This window comes from Salvia hispanica, chromosome 6, assembly GCF_023119035.1.
Source record: "Salvia hispanica cultivar TCC Black 2014 chromosome 6, UniMelb_Shisp_WGS_1.0, whole genome shotgun sequence".
NCBI classification, from domain to species: domain Eukaryota; kingdom Viridiplantae; phylum Streptophyta; class Magnoliopsida; order Lamiales; family Lamiaceae; genus Salvia; species Salvia hispanica.
The window spans coordinates 6394089-6414587 of NC_062970.1; the positions used below are offsets into that span (position 1 = coordinate 6394089).

General features: G+C 36.0%; 3 protein-coding genes across 8 annotated transcripts; 1 reads left to right on the forward strand and 2 right to left on the reverse strand.

The window, feature by feature from the left end:
• Position 1: 1 nt before the first annotated feature.
• LOC125195720 (probable disease resistance protein At1g58390) lies at positions 2-5813 on the reverse strand. Of its 5 annotated transcripts, none has more exons than XM_048093900.1 (5): positions 5692-5813; positions 4477-4555; positions 3886-4035; positions 3107-3795; positions 2-1815 (listed from the first exon to the last, which is right to left on the reverse strand). In XM_048093900.1, the coding sequence occupies exons 2-5, from the start codon at positions 4512-4514 to the stop codon at positions 17-19; spliced, it is 2676 nt and encodes an 891-aa protein (XP_047949857.1). In that variant the 5' UTR covers positions 4515-4555; positions 5692-5813; the 3' UTR covers positions 2-16. The 5 variants fall into 5 exon arrangements, with proteins under 5 accessions (XP_047949857.1, XP_047949858.1, XP_047949854.1 ...); XM_048093901.1 differs by having other exon boundaries at positions 3107-3577; positions 3686-4035; XM_048093897.1 differs by having other exon boundaries at positions 3107-4035.
• Positions 5267-8364, reverse strand: LOC125195722 (pentatricopeptide repeat-containing protein At4g32430, mitochondrial). The gene has a single exon (XM_048093902.1). The coding sequence runs from the start codon at positions 8283-8285 to the stop codon at positions 5970-5972; it is 2316 nt and encodes a 771-aa protein (XP_047949859.1). The 5' UTR covers positions 8286-8364; the 3' UTR covers positions 5267-5969.
• Positions 8365-13797: 5433 nt separating this feature from the next.
• Positions 13798-18464, forward strand: LOC125191952 (high mobility group B protein 15-like). 2 transcript variants are annotated; one of them, XM_048089390.1, is made up of 7 exons: positions 13798-13876; positions 15278-15475; positions 16079-16157; positions 16664-16826; positions 16903-17037; positions 17396-17778; positions 17863-18464. In XM_048089390.1, exons 2-7 carry the CDS (start codon positions 15312-15314, stop codon positions 18301-18303), a joined length of 1365 nt encoding a protein of 454 aa, XP_047945347.1. In that variant the 5' UTR covers positions 13798-13876; positions 15278-15311; the 3' UTR covers positions 18304-18464. The 2 variants fall into 2 exon arrangements, with proteins under 2 accessions (XP_047945347.1, XP_047945348.1); XM_048089391.1 differs by lacking the exon at positions 13798-13876 and adding an exon at positions 15018-15029 and having other exon boundaries at positions 15283-15475.
• The last annotated feature ends 2035 nt before the right edge of the window (positions 18465-20499 follow it).

Sequence of the window (20499 nt, forward strand, 5' to 3'; positions counted from 1 at the left end):
CTTTTGACACCTGCTGTCAGTCGGTCGGGGGATGATGACGAAAGGAGCACGGAAAACAGTGTTGAACTCCTCTCTTTCTCCCAGAAACCCATTTTCCAAATCCTGGCAATTCGGAAATCTCCAGTTCCTCCAAATTTGTAATAGATCTCAGTTCATCTTGAATCTTCCCCAACTTTGGACAGTCCCTAATTTCAAGCTCAGAAAGGATCGGCATGGCTCCTTTCTCAACTTTCCACTCTGTCAAATTTGGTAAACCCCACAGCTGAATGGTTTTGAGTTTACAGAAGCCTGATCTGCTACAAGTCATATTTTTCCCCACATAAGAACATGGCCATAAGCACAAAGATTCTAGGCAAGGAAGTATCTCCAGCATCTGCATTGGGTCATCCTCTATTTTGCAGTTTCTCAATGTCAAGAACACAAGTCTTGGGAAAACTAGTTGAGTTTTGATTTCTTGTTTCAGGTTCGGTGTGTGCACGTCTATCCACAAGGAATGAAGATTGGGACATGTCAACAGCTTCCTCAGAATTGGCACCTCTTGTTCCAAAGATGTCAGCTCACAACCATCTCTGATTATAAGTGTAGACTCTTGCAGATTATCCCTGTATGTTTTGAGATCATAAATGATTTCTGATAGTGTTTTTACATCATGCACTGTGGCTCGAAGACGTCGGAGATTCTTCATTCTCGACACAGATTTCCAATCATGGAACAAGCTGTCAAACCCGATCAGCGTCTCCAGCTTACTTAGGCCTTCCAAGCTAAGCTGGTAGTTTCTGGCAATGGCATTGCTGGTCTTTCGGTAATCAGGAAGAAACAAGTGCTTTAACCGAATCAGTTTGTGCAAAACATTTGGTATGCGGACATCCCATGAATGGAATAGATCGAGCGTGGACAAGTATATCAAGTTGCTGATGGAGGATGGCAATTCGGTACATTCACAATTTCGCAACCGCAAGTATCTAAGGTGAATTAGATTGCCAATTTCTTTGGGTAACTTTCTTCCTTGGAAGTTGCAGCCTTCAAATACTAAAACTCTGACCAATTTGAAGTTATAGAAATATTCAAGAACACTTTTTGGGAAGTTGATCTTCCTCTGTTTTGAATGACAAATAAACTTGAGAGATCGAATGTGTTTGGTAGTTTCTTCATGATTAGTCGTAAATTCATCATGTTCTACTTCCACTTCACCTCTAAAATGCATTGCCAAGTATCGTGTTTTAATACCCAAAACAGATGGACTCAACACATCAAGTCTTCCCCCTTGACAATTCACAACCTTGAGACGAAAGTCCTCCTTCTTCCCCTTCAGCAAACATAGATCTCGTACAACATCATGAAGATGGCAGGATACATAGCGTTTACTTGATACAGTATCTTGAGCTACAATTTCTACCATGCACCTAGATGCCAATTCACTCAAGTAGAGTTCTGCAACATTCATCAATGTCTTCCCACTTGCTCGATTCTCGACTGTAATCAAGCCTTCTGCTATCCACAACATGTATAAATTGTCACCATATACATATTGATCTTCGACAAATTGACCCATATAAAGAAAACAAGGTTTCAAGTAAGACGGTAGGTCCTCATAACTTAAATCTAGTACTACCGCATTAATCCTATTGTCCTGATCCGTGCTTCCAGCACTAAACAAGTAATCATCAATATTTTTATTTACCAACTCCCATTCTTTCAATGATTGTCGTTTGCTCAAGATCCCTCCCAGCAGAGAAATTACTAATGGTAGATAGCCACAGATTTTCACCATCTTCTTACCAACTTCCTCAAACAATTCAATTTGTGGACCAAAGTCTGCAAGATATTAAAGCATATATATTTGTAAATTTGGAAAGTGACTCTCTAAATAGAACGAAAAACTGTGTTTAGTATAACATTCAATGGAAAATAATATTTTTCCTCCTTCAAAACTGATTTACTTTCTCGTGCCCATTATTTCAAAAGTTCTCAACATATTACTTGACAAAATTTTAGTATTACTTAAGGCATCAACCTTTTATTGCTACTTTGCTAGTCAATATGAGCAACTCTACTTACTTTTAAGCTCAAGTTGGGAAAAGATTGGAATAGAAATACTCCCTCCGTCCACCAATAAACGTTCCCATTTTGCCATTTTCGTCTGTCCACCAATAAATGTCCCATTTGTGTTTTAACTACTTTTGGTAATGGACCCCACATTCCACTAACTTTATTTCACTTACGTTTCATTATAAAACCAATATATAAAAGTAGGACTCACATTCCATTAACATTTTCCTTTCACTTTCCACTACATTCCCTAAAACTCTTGTCCGACCAAACTTGGCCTTATATTGGTGGACGGAGGGAGTACTAAATTATGAATAGCCATGTTTGGATATCATATCCAAGTTGGCCCAATTAACAGGAAGAACATTAATGTAAACTTAATGATAAATATTATACTAAATATTAATACATCTTATGTTTCAAATTAAAAATTGTAGACACCTGTTAGAAACTGAAAATACAGTTCAGATTAATATTATAACATGTTTTTTGAAAGAAACTCTTTCCAGGTTATATTGTTTCATTGTTTTCCCCTAGTTATGAAATATTATATAGTTTGATTCATAGTGTGTAATGTTTGCAAGTACACATCTACATAAGCACAACTGGCTGATGGCTCATGGCAGTGATTAGCTGGCACGGTGCATAACAGAAAAACAAAAAAGAACAAAAACAAAACCAATACCAAAACCAATAAAAAAGGAAAATAAAGTTGCCAAAGAAAATTAATATTTAAATAAATATAAAAAATTGGTCCTCTTTTTTCCTTTTGAGAACTGCACACCATATCACCAAGCTGATCATTTTGATTAACAGCACTACTTTGTCCATGTTGATATTTGATAAGGTATTGTTCAAAAGTTTGACTTTGAAAATATAAAAAGACCAAGAAAAAGGCATATCATATCAAATTCAGGGACTGGAAAGACTACACTTTGATTTAGTGTCCAGGAATTCGTGAGAATGATAATCAACACAATAGTTGACATAGAAATGGTATAATAGAAAAATAAATACCCAAGCAGAAATTAACACACAATGTGATGAGGACACCAACCTGGTGGGACACAGCCTCGTGGAAATGCTTTGCATTTGAGCAGTTGCCAGCCATCAGCCATGTTTAGGAGCCCAAGTTTGTAGGATAATCCCACATCTGCAACATTCTGTTTTCGAGTTGTCATCAAAATCTTGCTATCTACAAAGACATCCAACAGACAATCCCGGTGCTCAACTTTCCAGAGATCATCCAATACAATCAGACATCTTTTATCTTTTTGGACTTGAAAGAGTTGCTCAACCAACTCTGTATCAGTTAGATGCATAGCATCCTCCTTCTTTTGTGGCATTAACTGCTTAAGGACTTCTTCCAAGACAAATCTAATTCGGCATTGTTGAGTAATACAAACCCAGGCAAAGGAATCAAAGGCATGCTTAACACTGGCATGGTTGTACACTCTCCGAACAATGGTTGTCTTTCCGAGTCCACCCATTCCCCACACAGAAATAACCCGGCTTAGGTTATCATCAACTGTAAGAGAAACAAGTCGCTTCAAATCTTCTTCCATTCCAACAAAGCAATCATTGGTTTCAAAAGAATATGTTTTTCTTTTCCATATTTGGTTTTCACTTCCCAAACCTGAGTTTTCTTCTTGAACAATACTTCTTAGCCCATATTCTTGCATGCTTTTATACACTCTTCCGATATCTGTTCTGATTTCTGAAATCTCCAAACCGATCTTGTGGAGTCTGCAGCAGCGGTTTGAGACACAAGAAAATCTTTGAAAAAAATGTGTAATGCCCCTTCCTCTTTTCAAAGAAACTTGCATAACCGAATACATTTCAATGACATCTTCAGCTTGGTGCACGAGATCCCTGATTTCTAGAATCCAGTAACCAACGCTCTTGCTTCCGTGATGTCTTGATCTGTCGGAGTCTTCTAGCAAACACTGCATCTCCTTGATCTGTGATTCCAATCCCTTCACTTGACTGCCCACCCCTGACAAGAATTTGGTTTCATCAAGCAGCAGATTCCGAAGGGTTTCTAAAGCAACAAGGATTGCTGCTTCAGCCATTTTGAAATTTGATGAACAACTAAAACTTTATTTATTTTTATGAGGGACTGGCTAATAGAGTGAATGATGGAGATAAAAGCAAATGAAGTGCCATATATATGTATTGTTAACTGATAAGCTGTGTTCATAATCTTGAAATTTCTCACAAAATAAGGAAAAGCTACCATCCTATAATAATAAAATACCATGTTCCAAGTGACCAAGTCCAAGGGAACGAAATGAGGCTGTAATTTACATAAAAAGACGATTTTCCTCCAATTCTAACGACCGGACCAAATAACACAGAAGTAAGAATCTCCTTTCTAAACATATCTTATTCATCTTCAAATTACATAATAATTGGACAAGAAATTACCAAGATATTGTGATCGCCATTTCGCACCAGGTTAACATTCTCTTCCGTGTCTCCGCCGGTTCATCTTCAAATTTGGCCACTGAAAAATTAAAGAAATTGAAGATTCAGAACCACATCAGTTAAGAACTGAACACACTAATTTGAGCAAACACCAATCCGGCGCACTGTAGATAAAGCGATACCAAATCGGAGACTTTACTCTCTTCCCGCCAAACAAATCTGACACCCGTTGATCAGTGAAATTGTCATCTATAATTAATTGTATTAATTCCCAATAATAAATTCAATTTAATTATATTTAAATTAATTTTTAAAATTTAATTAGGATAGAGTAGCAATATATACAAATACGATGGTGTCCACTTCATTAACGATTTTGTTTTGCAATATAAATATATAATGCAAATTTTGGAAAAAATAATTTGTCAAACAGAAAATAAGTATTACTATAATTTAATAGAGAATAAAATATGAGAAATAATAAATTAAAAAATAGAAACGTACTAATTATATCAAGCACTAAATGGAGTAGGTTTTTTGTGCTAATTGTTAACTAAAATGTACTCCTACTACTAATTATATTCATTTTCTATAAATCATACACATTCAGAGCACACATAAGAGAGAAGAATACAAAAATAAGATTGTTCGAGTCACATTCTTGTAAACTTTTCTACATCGATTGTTCTTTCGGTATTCATTTTCAACCATGTTTATTCAGCAGACATTTAGCTTCAATGGGTTAGGAATTGCTAATTCATTATCTGAATCTTTGAATAACAAGCAAACATCCTCCACAAATATATTTGTATAATAACCGTGTAAAATTTACATCATGTTCATAATTTCTTTCATTGCTATCTAATTGGTGGTGGAGCAGAGTATTGATCACAAGATTCACAACAGTGTTCGAAACATCCTATTAGCATCTATCAGAGGCACATAACTTTGTAAAGTTTCATAATTAGGCACTAATCCTACCAAAAGCTCTTCTTTAGAAGCACACAACTTTCCCAAAACTACTTTTCTACTATGTAGGGGAGCAAATATAGCAGCAACAGAGACATAGCTAGAGAAGATCAAACTCCCAACTCTATCTTCATTATCAGTGAATCGGAAGATAGTGCATAGTTACTCTTTACACTACAAAAAGCTGATACTGATATGTTAGCATAACTTGTGAAAAATAGCAAGTCCCTGCATAAATATGAATACCTCCGCTGTCACCAAAATCCGTCACATTCAATCAATAAGTTATTGCAGGAAACCGGACGAGTAAGGGACTGTCATGCTTAAAAGAATGCTCGCACTTCATCAGAAAAATGTTTTCTGATGTGTGGTGAATAATAATGAACATCCGGGAGGATCAACGATTGATATTCCTCGAGTCATCTGCTAATCGGTAAGGATGTGATATGCACATTCTATGATGCTGCAAAAGTCAACCATCCAAGTATGTCACATTCTTAGTAAGAATAACCAGTATACATCTATTATATGCAAATCTCATAGCATCTTGCTCTTCGTTTCATCTCTGATCCCAACAAGTCAGCCATTTCATAGATTTCTTTCGACCGACGATGTGACTTGTCTCCAGATGAAAATCCATGCAAACCTAGTGAGCTCTCAATGTTTCCAACATCTGCCCAACTAAATCCTACTTCTTTGATGACTTTTCTCTGTCTCATCATTATCCTAATTTTCGCAACCTTTTCCCACTTCCCCTTCTCAGCAAACAAGTTAGACATAAGAACGTATGAACCCGATTCATCAGGCTCCATTTCAATCAAAGTATCAGCAACCCTAGTTGCCATCTCTACATCTCCATAAATTCTACAAGCCCCAAGAAGGCTCTGTAGGACAGATACTCCAGGCCCTCCAGGGATCTGGCTCAGAAGATCTTCAGCTTCCTTCAGCTTCCCTGCCCGACCCAACATATCCACAATACAAGAATAATGCTCGGCTGATGGTTCTACAGAATGACCACAAATCATTGAATCGAAAACTTCACGTCCTACATCAACCATCCCATTGCGACTGCATGCTGTCAAAATGGAAAGAAATGTAATGGAGTCAGGCTTTACGCCTTCCATCTCCATTTCCTTAAAATACTTCATCACTTTTTCATAGTCCCCGTGCCTTGAGTATGCAGAGATTATAGCTGTCCAAGCAACTTGGTTTTTCTCTGTCAACTCAGAAAATATCTTCTCGGATTCAAAAATGCTACCCCGTTTTGCATACATGTCAAGAAGTGCACCAGAGACAATTGGATCAATGTCCAATCCGAGTTTCTTCAAGAATCCATGGCATCGTTGGCCCTGCCTAAGAGAAATCGATTCAGATGAAGCTATTGCATGTAAGACAGCACCAAATGTATAAGGATTAGGTGTTAATTCTTTGGAAGCTGACGAGAATACTTGTAAAGCTTCCTGATACATGCCATTCAGGGAATAAGCAGAAATAAGAGCATTCCACGATATGATATCCCTTTCATCAATCAGCTCAAACACCTTAATGCAGTCTTCTATTATCTGAAACTTGCCATACATGGTAATGAAACTATTTGCCACACTAGTTTCTGAAAGGAAGTTCGACTTCATACAGAAGGCATGCACCATTAGGCCTTCTCGCATCATATTGTGTTTTGTTATTGCATGAATCAATCCAATGAACGTAACGTCATTCGGCCATACTTCATCTTGTATCATCTCCTTAAATAAATTCATAGCATGCTCTTCATCTATAGAGATCATTGTTGTCCAAGACACTACATTACGGTCAACAATATTTTCAAAGACAGATACTGCATCTCCAACAGCTTCACATTTCGAATACATAGACATGAGAACATTACAAACCTTGACATGATCCCCATATCCTCTTTTCACTGACAAAGCATGCACCTGCTTACCAAACTCGAGGTTCCTCTCATGACCACAAGCTGCAACCACACTAGTAAACGAGACATGATCAAGCCTGAACCCTTCCATCACCATTTCAACAAATCCCTTAATGCATCCCAATCCATTACTGCCCTCCTGAGCATAGCCGGAGAGAATAGCATTCCATGAAACCAAATCTTTGTGTGGCATTTCATTGAACACTCTTTTAGCATCCTCAACTTTTCCACATTTCGAATACAATGTAATTAGTGCATTCCCAGTAAAATTCTCTGCCTCCAAACCTAACTTAGAAACAAGACAATGCAACTGAAACCCGAGATCAAACTCCTCGCCATCTGCACAATGGGCAAGGGCACTAGTAAAAGTTCTCGAATCAAAAGCAATCCCAGATGAATGCATCCCGCGAGCAAAAAGGAGTGCACTTTTATTGTCTTCAAACCCCGATAGCACTGTATTGTAAGAAACACTATCAGGGTTCTTCAAATTCACAAAAATACACAAAGCCGTCCTCAAATTCGACGACTTGCAGTACATGTTCATCAAAGAATTACATACAGAAACACTGGCAATAAAGCCAGAAACCACAGCAAAACCATGGGTCTGACGTCCAATTCTTGGGTGCCCAACGCAAGCCTTTGAAGCAAGCGCTAGCACAACTTCATTAACTCCCGAAATATCCGTCCGCAGATGTTTCTTAAAAACATAAAGTGCTTCGCACCTGCGGTTTTGGTTCATGAGATTGAGCATGAACCGGTAAACAGGGACATTTGGTCGTTGTGGCATTTCATCAAGCATGTGTTGAGCGTGGTAATATGAATATGAGGAGAACGTATTGAAACATATTGGGCGGTGTATGAATTGTTTCTGAAGGATTTGAAGTTGAGGGATTAAAATTATATTCTTCATCAACAGCTACGAAACGTCGATTTGCTGTGGGCATGTTACTGCCGTCGACGGCGGTAACTGGAGAGGGAAGAGGCGCGTCTGTATTGTTTAGTGAGAGAGTAAAATTGAAGTGAAAATATTTCAAGGGCCGAGCTTGGGCCATATTGATTTGTAAAGTGCAACTAATTGGACTGGGCCATTTTTATTTGGGAAGTGAGTCTAATTGGATTAGACCATTTAGTTCGACTAAGTGAACTGGCTTAAAAGGCTTTTTATAATAATTTTCTTTTATATGCAATTCATTATACACTTTTCAATAACAATCCTTTAATATGTAATTATCAAATTAGTATATCATAATTAAATTTAATTTATTGTACTAAATAATTCAATCAAGTTTGAATTATAACTAGTTAGATTTGTGGGGATGTTAAAAAAGAAATAGAGCATATTATTTTGCTCATCATAATATGACTTTAAGGATGCTCCAATAAACTAATTAGTGTTTCTAATTATAATGTGTTTCTTTATTCGGAAATGAGAACACGGTAGTACATAAATAAATATATATTTATTTGTAATTTTCATTATTAAGATAGTACTTATTTTGTAAAAATACAATTAATTATAATTATATTTCATCATTTTGTTGTGCAGTGGGTGTGTGTGCGCAATTTGTGTGAATGTGTGCAACGTGAGAATGTGTGTGTAAGTGTGTGTAGTGTGTGTGCGTGCAGTGTGTGTGAATGTGTGTGCGTGTGCAGTGTGTGTGCGCGATGTGTGTGAATGTGTATGTGTGCAGTGTGTGTGTAAGAATGTGTGCACTGTGTGTAAATATGTGCAGTGTGTGTGAAAATGTGTGAACTGTGTGTAAATATGTGCACTGTGTGTGTAATTTAATATTTCCTCCGTCCCATAGGAATATGCACTCTTTCCTTTTTAGTCCGTCCCACATGAATATGTACTTTCTAATTTTGGAAACTTTTTTCTCTCTAATCAGGTGGGATACATTATCTACTAATAATACTTTAATTACTTTTTTCTACATCTCTTTTACTTTATCAATTTTGCATTAAAATATGTGTCGAACCCAAAGTGCATATTCTTTGGAGATGGAGGGAGTACATATTTAGAATTTTACTACTTTTGATATGGAATTATGATTGTGAAATTGGAGAATTTGGAATTGTAATTCAATATCAAATCCAATAAGTTTTATGAAACTAAACACTGAATTTGAAATTAAAGGCTCCAATTTCAATTCCACACCTCTCATCCATGTACCAAACGGAGCTAGTTGCATGTTGATAAACCATGAATCCTATCCTATTAACTTTTTGTTTGAGATGGGCTAAGCTGAACATTATTTAAACTAGTATTAACACTTGTGCTATGCACAGGACATAAAAATTTCAAATAATAGATACAAAACATAATAAATATGAAGAAATTATGAATTCAAAGCAATGTGAAAATTTTTAAAAACATAAATATACTTATCTTGTCTTACTCTAATTGGAGAATTTACTACTCCCAAATGAATGAAATATCTATATAATTTTAATTTATAATCTACGGGAGTAAAAACAATAAAAATTAATGACAAAAGGAAGATATGTAACTATGATAAAAGAATATGAGTTAATTAGAATAAGACATACAGTATAAATAAAGAAAATATGTGTGAGTAAAAATGTTTATTGACAGTGCTATGGTAGTCATTAATCCAAATAAAAGGTAAATCAATATATAAATTTAATAGCTTAATTAAAAAAATTATTAAACACATCCACATTAAATATATGAATAATTTAAATAATAAAAATTTAAACTTCTTTGAGAAGTCAGGTTAGAAAATTTGTATTATCTAATCAGTTGATTATTTATTTCTTCTATTTAATTTCAAACTATAGCATAACTTGATATACACTCAAAGACTAAATGAGTTTTTGATATTAGAAAGAATAAATTTCTTACTCCCTGCCACATATACGTATAAAAAGTAAATATCACTTAAAATATAGATAATATTTTATGCATCTTTATTGTTTTGAATAATGTAACAATTTACACTTTTTTATATTAAGAAGTTATACAAAGTTTATAAGTTAAGTTTAATTTTAAATTTATTCTATATAATTTAATCTTTTTCTGTAATTTAATCTAAAAACTTAGTAATATTGTTTAGCTTGTGAAGCATCTCTAAATTGGCAAACAATTTTATACAATTTTAAATCTGATATGAGTGAAATAAATAAAATATAATAGAGAACAAAAATGAGAGAAAAATATTTATTGTAATAATAATAATAATAATAATAATAATAATAATAATAATAATAATAGAGTTTAACACAAATTCTATTTTTGTTGAAAAGAACATTATTTATGTATTACACTACACTATTAGAATCCAAAAGAACATTATTTATGTATTACACTACACTGACCAAAAGGGTGAACAAAAATAGCTTCACATTTTCCCTCCAAAAAGGATAAAATTGTCTTTTCACCAAACTGTCACTTTAGATTAGTAAGATTTTTTATTTTTGTATTTCAATTAGAGACTAAAAATATTACTCACTCAGTCACCAAAGAGTATGAACTTTGGGTTCGGCATGAGTTTCAATGCATTATTGGTAAAGTAAGGGAGAGATTGATAGAGAAAGTTTTTTAAGTATTGTTAATAGAGAATGAGTCTCGGTTCATTAGAGAAGATAGTTTCCAAAATTGAAAGTTCATACTAAATACTATTTGGAGACGAATGAAAAATGAAATAGTGCATACTCTTTGGGGACGATGGAGTATATGCAAAATTAAAAATATATAACTTTTATTTATATCTCATTTACACTAATCTAAATTTATATAATGTGTTTAATTCATTTAATGACTTTGTATAAACATTATTTTTCATAATCCTTATTCTATCTAAAAATAAGTGTATAACTAAATGAATAATCAATATTGTTACTTTTGTTAGTAGATGATGACATATGGGTTGATGTTATATTTTTAAAACTAAAAGTATATGAACTAACTAACAAATTTAACAAATTCTATAATTATTCTTGAGTTTGAATACATCATATTCTTAAAGATAAACTTCAGAACCATATTTTTTACGCCTTAGATAAAAAAAATAAAATTCGATGCATTCAAGATTGAATGTAACATTCATGATTTGGTTGAGAACTTGTGTAGATAATAGACTAATATTGTTTGATTCAATTCAGAGACATCCAATAAAAACGATATAGAGAATATTAACATGTCTTTGCACAAAATGACATGCATAAACAAAGAAATATATAGTTGTTCGGGCATCCACAATGGGGCGCCCTCCGCCACGTCAACATTTTATTCTCCTACCCTTCCACCTGCAGTGGGGCGCCCTAAAGTCCGTCCTATAGTTTTTATACTTCTATTTTGTATTTAATTTTATGTTTGCAAATATATCAAGCAAAATAAATAAAGACACCACAATTAAAGGACAAATCATACATTTACTTTATTAAAAAAAAGTTATAAAGTGGAAATAAAAAACAAGTGCACTACAGATAAAGATGCTAGTCTAAATACATCCAACTTGCGATGGAGATACTGGATCATCTCCTTAAGGTATTCTTTCTCAGCCGGGTCGTCCGTCTACCTGAGGGCGTTGTGCGTGTCCAACAACGTCCTCCGGTCGGCGGCCGTCACCAACTCCGCGTAGGCAATGTCCCGCAGCCGAAGTCGGGGCCGGCGGCGCGGCCTATGAGGATGTCGCCTTCGCCTTGCCCTTGCTCTTGGCAGCCTTGATGCCAGAGGGATGCCGGGAGGATATCGGTGTGTCGGAACTCTCATCCTCGTATAACGGATGGTTGAGGTCCATCGGAGCTGCGCCGCTCGTATAATCACCGGCGACGTTGTACTTCTCCCTCTTCGCCGCAGCCGATAGGGGCAAAATCCCTCCTTGGAACTTCTGCTTCTCCTTCAAGAGAAGCCAAGACTGGTAGTGCTTGAAATCGTCATACAATGAAACGTACGACGCAACCGCTTTGTCGCGCTCATCCGTCATACTCTCGCCGTTGCCCTGCTCCCTCGTGTCCTTCTCGTACTCATTGGAGAACAAATTGACCTATCTTAATCTGATCTCAATGCTTGCGGAGCCGCTCCCTATGGCGCTTGTAGGCGGCCGGTGACTTGCCCTCGTTGTAGCGGTCAGCGATGCGCTCCCAGTACGCGATTTGTTTCTGGTTGTTGGCGAACACTGGGTCCTCTGAAATATCAATCCAACACCTCGTCAAGACGATGGATTCATCTAGGTTGTAGTTCGTCCTCCCCGAGGTGAGTTCTTCATTCTTCTCCGAAAGCGGCAACTTCTGGGCTCTTGGTCCGTTTCTTCTTGGTGGCGGAGCCCGAGGTGGCGGCGGAGGAGGAGGAGTGGCCGCGGGGTGGGGCGGGTGCGCGGGTGGGAGAAGGCTCCATGTCTGACAGCCTGTATGAATCCGTGCTGAAAATCGGGATCGTACTGGATGTTGGAGTCGAAGGGCCGGTATTCATCGGGGTCTATACCCGGCCACCGTGAACCAGCATCGAACACCGGACTATTCGGACTTGGGAAATCTCCGGAATTCATTCTAATAGGGAGAATGAGAAATAGAGAGATTTGAGAGAGTGGAAGAGTGAAAAATGTGATGTATATATATATATAGTTTTTGATGAACTAAAAAAAAAGGAAAACGCGTCGCATCGTCCACGGTATCATCCGCGTAGCCCACAGTGGGGTGGACGATAACCGCGAACGATGCGTGGTCGACGCGTATCGTCCGCGGACGGTGGATTACCCATCGTCCGCATGGTTACAGTGGCGGATGATAGTCAGCCCGATGCTGACTATCGTCCGCCCCACTATGGATGCCCTTAGTGGTTAATGTACATGAAAAACTAAATTATATAAGACGGGCCTCAGATGGTCCTGGGCCTGGGTTTACAAAAAGGCCCAATCAAAACTCATTTCAACCAATGAACCTAGCCCAGACCCGCTTCATTTCGTTGATGGAACGGGTCTGGGCTGAGCTGGCCAGGTTAGGTCAGCCCAGTCCAGTTGACACTAATAATTATGTACTCCTATTGTTTTTTACTTGAGTTGATTAATATATACTGGACACTAATAATTATGTACTCCTATTGTTTTTTACTTGAGTTGATTAATATATAAAAATTAGTATGATGAGAAAATAAAATAGTTCGTACTTCGCATATGCTTGACACTAATTTCTTAATAAATAATGCGCTAGCAAGTTGCATAAATAAGATGTGATACGCCTGTGATTGAATTTAAAATCGAATTAATTGAAGTCCATTCTATATTATGGACTGTGAATATTCTAAATTTGTGCCGGTCAAAGTAACCTTCTCAAAATAAGGAAAGAAGAAAATAAAATAGTTATACAAATTACGGTCAAAAGCTCGTGTAATTTTCTTGTGAATCTGTATAATATTTAAAATTAAGTATAATCAAGAGACGTATACTTAGTATTGCCATCATCATTAATCTAAACTTACAGATTTATTAAAATGAATAGCCAGAAACAAACAAAATAAACATTGCAAAAACATGGAAAAAGGTGAACATTCAGCCACTCTTCATGTCATTTCTATAATTCCTTTCCTGCCAATATTTGTTTTTCCCATTCTGCTGCATTCACCAATAAACTATATATTATTATCCATCACTTTCGTGCTACAAGATGAGATCTTTTTCATTGAATCATGCCTTTGTATTATTTCACACATTGAAATTGAAACACCCATGCTCGCAATTTCATCAGATTCTTGTCATAAATCAAGAATATACAACATCAAGATCATGAGGCAGAAGACATTTCAAGATTGTCTTTTTATTTCATTTCAAGATTGTCCTTTTATTTTCTTTCTCAAAGATTCGATTTTTTTACTCTTCTTCCCTCTGCGTGTATGTGTAAATTGATTTAATAGTTGCAGTGGATTAGGATGAAGAAATTCATTCCTAGAATATGTGACAAAACGAAAATGACATTGCAGCATTGGAATATTGGGAGTTGATCGAGAAAAAAGGGATTTTTATTTGGGCAATCTGTGACAGTGTCAGCATAAAAGGGCTGGAAGGAATAGAATAGACCTCTGGATGCAAGCAATGTATCAAATAAGTACTTAAGTGAATCACTATACATTATGTCATATCTTCGAATGTCAGCCAAAGATTATATAGCCCATATAGACCTGCAGTATATCCAGCCAGTTCATTTACAGGCTTTTGCATGCGCACATATTTTAGGAGAGAGAAAAATGCGATTTTCTATACTTATCTTTAATGGTCGCATTTACTTCTTTATGAAATTATAAGCAGCATTAGGCCTGAGAGAGCTTTGTGCACACTGCACTTCTTTAATTATGGTTTCTATACCTACTCACTTTAATTAGGCTTTTAGGGTTAATGTTAGTAGTTGGGAGACTATATATCATCAATCAATTGCATGAAAAAGTGTTGCATGAAAAAGTGTGTCAGCTGCTTTTTATTTGGTGTGATTCTACTCTATTTACAAATCTACAAAGTAGCTAGATAGCCAATAAATTTTTCACTTTTAAATTGTGTTTTCACTTTTGTGGCTTTGGGATTTGCTACTTGAGTTACTTCATCAGGCAACAAGGGCTGAAGTTACTATTCACAACCATATGTATTTACAAATATTTGGTTTGACCCTTTTGTCCTTTCTAGTGAATCTCACACAACACTGGGTTGTATGTGTTCAAGCTTTCTTCCAGATTTGTCTCTTTTTCAATTTTGCACTGTTTTGCTTGCTCAAAAAACACGTTTCACAGTTACTTTTTCTTAAAAAGTTCTGTGTTTACAACATGTCTCATTTGCTTGGATTTTCTTGCTCATGCCATATCTGTGATTATTTTAATGTTTTCTGATGTGGGAAGGAGACTAACCCTTTTCTTTGATGATTCCCTTTTTGTTTTTGTCTTTTCTTTTTGTCCATAAGAGTAGTAAAAACCTGAACGTTGAAGTAGAGGAAGATGACAGTTGAGCAAGGTGATGATGGAGGTGGAGGCGCTCAGGCATCTTCCACTTATCATTCATATCCACCTCCATTGGCTGCATATGAGGATGTTGTTTGCTCTCGTGACCTTTTCATGGATTCTTTGAGGAAGCTCCATATTTCTATGGGAACTAAGTTCATGTAAGATATTCTCACTTAATATTATTTCAAAGGTGTATGTTGATGGAAATTGAAGAATGGTGTACTTATCTCCAAATTTAACACACAAATTAAGGGTAGTCAAGATAGATTCAAGTTTCTTTCTTGGCTGCATATCTTTAATTATATGCTAGATGTGGCTAGTTTTGTCTGCCTTTTGTGCTGTGACTAGTTATTTGATAAGAGTAGTTGTGTTTACATAAGTTAGAGTTTGATTAAAATTTCCCATATGTTTATATATCTAGCATGATCATGATTTTAGTGCACTGTCTATACATATCTTTGTTATGCCTCAGTAAATTAGTTTGATGTGGGTGAGAATTTAGTAGGGCTAGTTGATACTTATTCCAGAATGTTCCATATGTTCAACGTCATCGAAAGATTCGAAACAAGATATGATGGGATTGTATGTAAATTAGTAAAATCATGTTGTAAAAGCAAGTGTGGAACTGAAGTGTAAAGATGATGAACTGCTAGAGTCGTATGAAGTTTGTTTTGAAACCCTGATAAGCTTAAGAAATTTTATTGAATATTGAGCTCGAACTTCATATATACTACTCATTAAGTCGTGATTGCTTTGTTCAGGATCCCAATTGTAGGGGGCAGGGACTTGGACTTGCATCGCCTCTTTGTAGAAGTTACTTCCCGTGGTGGCATTGCAAAGGTTAGCCTCGTCCGTTTTAGTGGTTTTCAGTCTTTTAGTTTAAGCTTTGCATCTGTGTTAATTTCAGCGTTGTGCATCTGCTATCTTCTCGGTTTGCAATCTTACTATCTTGGTGGTGATGCTGCTGAAAGGGCAAATTAAAGAATGTGTTTAGTTTCAAATTACTATCCAACTACGGTGCCTGTAACTTGTTCTTGTGCTTGTTCAAAGGGCGCTATGCTTTGTTTCTTCTGCTTATTACTCTGATAATTTGTTAGCCTATAGTCTTAATTGTTACCGCATATGGTAACATTGACATACACATGTTTTAATGCTACGTCTCGTTTGAGACACGTGCACACTAAAAATACATACTGAACATGCATTATGCATACATGTTGGTATATTAGTAGTGTAAGACATAAATTTGAAATTTGATGATACGGGCATACTTTGGATTATATGAAAATGCTTGGATTTGATCTCAGTTCAGTGGTTGCTCATATCTGTTTGTACTTAAAATGCAGATTTTGAAGGAAAAGAAGTGGAAAGAAGTCACTGCAGTTTTCAACTTTCCATCCTCAGCTACTAACGCTTCTTTCATACTTCGCAAGTATTATGTTTCACTGCTTTATCACTACGAACAGATCTACTTCTTTAAGGCAAAATGTTGGTCTCCTGCGCCTACTGGTGAGTTACGTTCCCTGGGATACTATGTAAAATATTTCCCATTCCTCCTAATTTTATCAAGTGTACATTTCCGCAGATGCTATGCAAACTTTGCCTCCGATCACACCTCCTCCCCTTGGATTCCACGAGTATGTGCCTTCAGTGTCACAACGAACGCATGCTGCTGCTTCACCACTACTTAAAGCAAAAGCTGAAACATTGATTCCTCAAGGTTTTGCATACTTCATATTTGATTTACTATTACTCAAATCCATCACAAATTATTGCCACTTCCCAAATTATGCTTGGTCTTTTTAATTGTATCTAATGCTGCATCATATTCCTAACTATGTGGCACAAGGATAGATTTGCATAGTTGCTAAAATATTAAATGGTTAAAGTCGATAGTTCAGTTCAGAAATAGATAAATTATGATGGATTTGAGTATCATGTCAACACCATTAGCTTTTGCTTAACTGCCTTTTGCATTAGTCCATAAAGAGGTTTTTGCAAAACACACCTTCAAACTTGATGCTTGAGGCTGCAGTTGATAATCTTGCAGACGAATTCTCATCCATTTGATTTTGCAGTATCATTAACACCATCAGCAGCTGGCTCTTCTGTCTGTGGCGTGATTGATGGCAAATTCGAGAGTGGATATCTCATCACCGTGAAAATCGGAATGGAGGAGTTCAAGGGAGTTCTCTATCAAGTCCCAAACAGTGAGAATCAAATGCTTCAAACACACATCAACAATCCATCACTAAAGTCAGGAGCTCCACGCCGCAAACGGAGGAAGAAATCTGAGATTAGAAAGAGGGATCCCGCCCACCCGAAGCCCAACAGGAGCGGCTACAACTTCTTCTTCGCAGAGCAGCACGCTAGGCTCAAACCACACTACCATGGCAAGGACAGAGAGATAAGTAGGATCATCGGTGAATCATGGAATAAACTGCAAGAACCTGAACGAGCGGTAAACACTCAACCTTTAGTCCATCCCTTTTTCAAGTGTTCATTAGTATATCATCATGCATTCTTGATTCAATAATTTGCATAGATTTATCAAGAAAAGGCGCTGAGAGACAAGGAGCGGTACAAGATGGAGATGGAAGTGTATCGGGAGAGGCTAAGAACCGGGCAGATCACGACAAGCGCAGCAGCAGCACCCTTGGGTCATGCCCCCGCGCCCCAAGTGGCATTCGCCCCCTCTGCCTCTGCATGCAACGAGGTGAGTTCGGATAAGAGCAACATGGAAGGGTTTGAGAGCGGTGGGGACAAGGACTCGGAGGAGTGCTCACAGGCGGAAGCGCAGCTGAAGAATGTGGACGTTGAGGTTGTGGCGGATGGTGGTTTCGATCTGGAGAGGAGGGTGGACGGGGAGGAGAAGAGCTCGGATGAAGGCAAGATGTTGTGTGAAGGTGGGATATCAGTTCCTGTTGAAGGGATAGAACAGGAGGCACCTAGTTTTGGTAATGATGACTCAGTTGCAGGATTATAGATTTTTTCTGCTGCAGGAGGGAATTAGTTTCTCAGTAAAGCAGTTTGTTATATATTTATATGGAAAAGTAGAACTTGTTTTCGGAAGTAGTATTATTGTTAATGATTTTAGTAGATCATTTTCTCCCTCTGGATTTTGTTATTGTTTCATTGGTATCTTTTGTGAAGGAATTATGAAGTTGGTATCGTCAAATTTCGTTAGTACTAATATCACTTCTATGAGTTCTTGCTAGATTTAGTACAGCAACTGAGAATTTGATTGTGCTATTGAATGGATCAAATCTGTAAGGAAATAAAAAAGAGATGAAGAAAATGGGAGAGGGGGAGAACTAGACTTGGCTTGGGCCAAAACTGAGGTATTGAATTTTACTAGTATTAATTAGAAAAAGGCCAAGTTCCAAAAAAAAGAGGTAATGGTATAAATAAGTCTAGAGTGAACTACAAAATGGTCCATGGACTATGGGTTTATCTCGCCCATAGTCCCTGGACTTTAAAAATATCGCCAGTAGTCCCTGGACTAAGGGTTTATCTTGACATTGGTCCTTATGGCTTTTTTTGGTACGAAAATACCCTTTGATATTATTTTGGGGGGTTTGGGCAATTTGGTCTTTTTACACTTTTAACATTTTAAATCTGATATTATTTTAGTTATGTACTAACTTTGATATTATTTCAAAATTATCATTATTCTTCCATTTTGTTATCCTTCACTGAATTTATTTTTTTATTTCAATATTAGATTTAATTTAATTTTATAAAATTAAATTTAATATTTAGATTTTTAAATATCAATAAATTTTTTTAATGAAAACTATTAATTCATGGACACTATAAATATTGATTAAAACTATTAATTTTTGTTATTTAATATAATATTCAATTGAATTGAAGAAGTATAGAAAAATGATATTAATCATGATGGAAAAATAAGAGTTATTCTATTTAGCCTCTGTCCGGTTGTTATAATTGCTTTTGATTAAATATTATGAAGTTGACTAAAAATTTGATCCTACTAAAAATTTTATATAGGAGTATTTTTGTTGAAATTTTCTAGTAAATTTTGATTGTTTTCAAATTAATAAACGAAAATTATATTAGTCTTACATTAGATGCATATTTATTTCAGAATAAATTGTGTTATATAATCTATTTATGATTAAAGCTACTCCCTCCGTTCCACGTTACTTGAGTCACTTCTTTTTTGCACCCGTTTTGAAAAAATAATAATAAATAAATAAAGTGAAGAGAAAATAAAGTAACAAAAAAAGAATAATATAGTTAAGACTCTTCTCTACAATATTCTCTCTCTTACTTTTTTTTCTCTCCATTTAACTATTTATTATTATTTTTCCAAAACGAGTGCAAAAAAGAATGACTCAAGTAACGTGGGACAGAGGGAGTATTAAATATTGATTAAAACTAAGGCGTTGTCATACCTTATTGATTACATAGTATTATACACTATCAAATATTGATTATAACTATTAATTTTTGCTATTTAATAATTTTTATAATTAAAAAAATTTATTGATATTTAAAAATTAAAATTTAAAATTTTGTAAAATTAAAATTTAAAATTTTGTAAAATTAAATCTAATATTGAAATAAAGAAACAAAGTGAAGGATGACAAAAGGGAAAAAGGATGATAAATTTGAAATAATATCAAAGTTAGTACATAACTAAAATAATATCAGATTTAAAATGTTAAAAGTGTAAAAAGACCTAATTGCCCAACCCCGCAAAATAATATCAAAGGGTATTTTCGTACCAAAAAAAGCTAAAAGGACCAATTTCGAGATAAACCCTTAGTCCAAGGACTATTGGCGATATTTTTAAAGTCCAGGGGACTATGGGTGAGATAAACCCATAGTCCAGGGACCATTTTTGTAGTTCACTCATAAGTCTATAATGTTGTCATGTTGACACTGCTTTTGTTTATATTTCTACTCTGGTTCCTTCTGCTTTGTTAATAACAGTTAGGACTACCAACGGATCGTAGCGCAGTTGGCAGCGCGGAGCTGTGGTGACCTTGAGGTCACGGGTCCAAACCCCGCCACCCGCTGTGAGACTTTCGGCCTTAATCCGCAAACCCGGTCAAACAAGATTAGTCGGATTATGTCCGGTACACCTGTGGTTAAGCAAAAAAAAAAAAAATTAGTACTATAAGTTAAATTTGACAATATTTTCTTTTCCAAA

Excerpts from the sequence above, each read along its gene's own strand:
- LOC125191952 (XM_048089390.1), top strand. The coding sequence starts at position 15,312 with ATGACAGTTGAGCAAGGTGATGATGGAGGTGGAGGCGCTCAGGCATCT. Across the intron at positions 15,476-16,078 it reads TCTATGGGAACTAAGTTCAT|GATCCCAATTGTAGGGGGCA; the intron begins GTAAGATATTCT and ends TGCTTTGTTCAG. Across the intron at positions 16,158-16,663 it reads CCCGTGGTGGCATTGCAAAG|ATTTTGAAGGAAAAGAAGTG; the intron begins GTTAGCCTCGTC and ends CTTAAAATGCAG.
- LOC125195720 (XM_048093897.1), bottom strand. The coding sequence starts at position 4,514 with ATGTTAACCTGGTGCGAAATGGCGATCACAATATCTTG. Across the intron at positions 4,036-4,476 it reads ATGGCGATCACAATATCTTG|TCAAGTGAAGGGATTGGAAT; the intron begins GTAATTTCTTGT and ends AGGGGTGGGCAG. Across the intron at positions 1,816-3,106 it reads ACGAGGCTGTGTCCCACCAG|ACTTTGGTCCACAAATTGAA; the intron begins GTTGGTGTCCTC and ends AATATCTTGCAG.
- LOC125195722 (XM_048093902.1), bottom strand. The coding sequence starts at position 8,285 with ATGAAGAATATAATTTTAATCCCTCAACTTCAAATCCTTCAGAAACAA.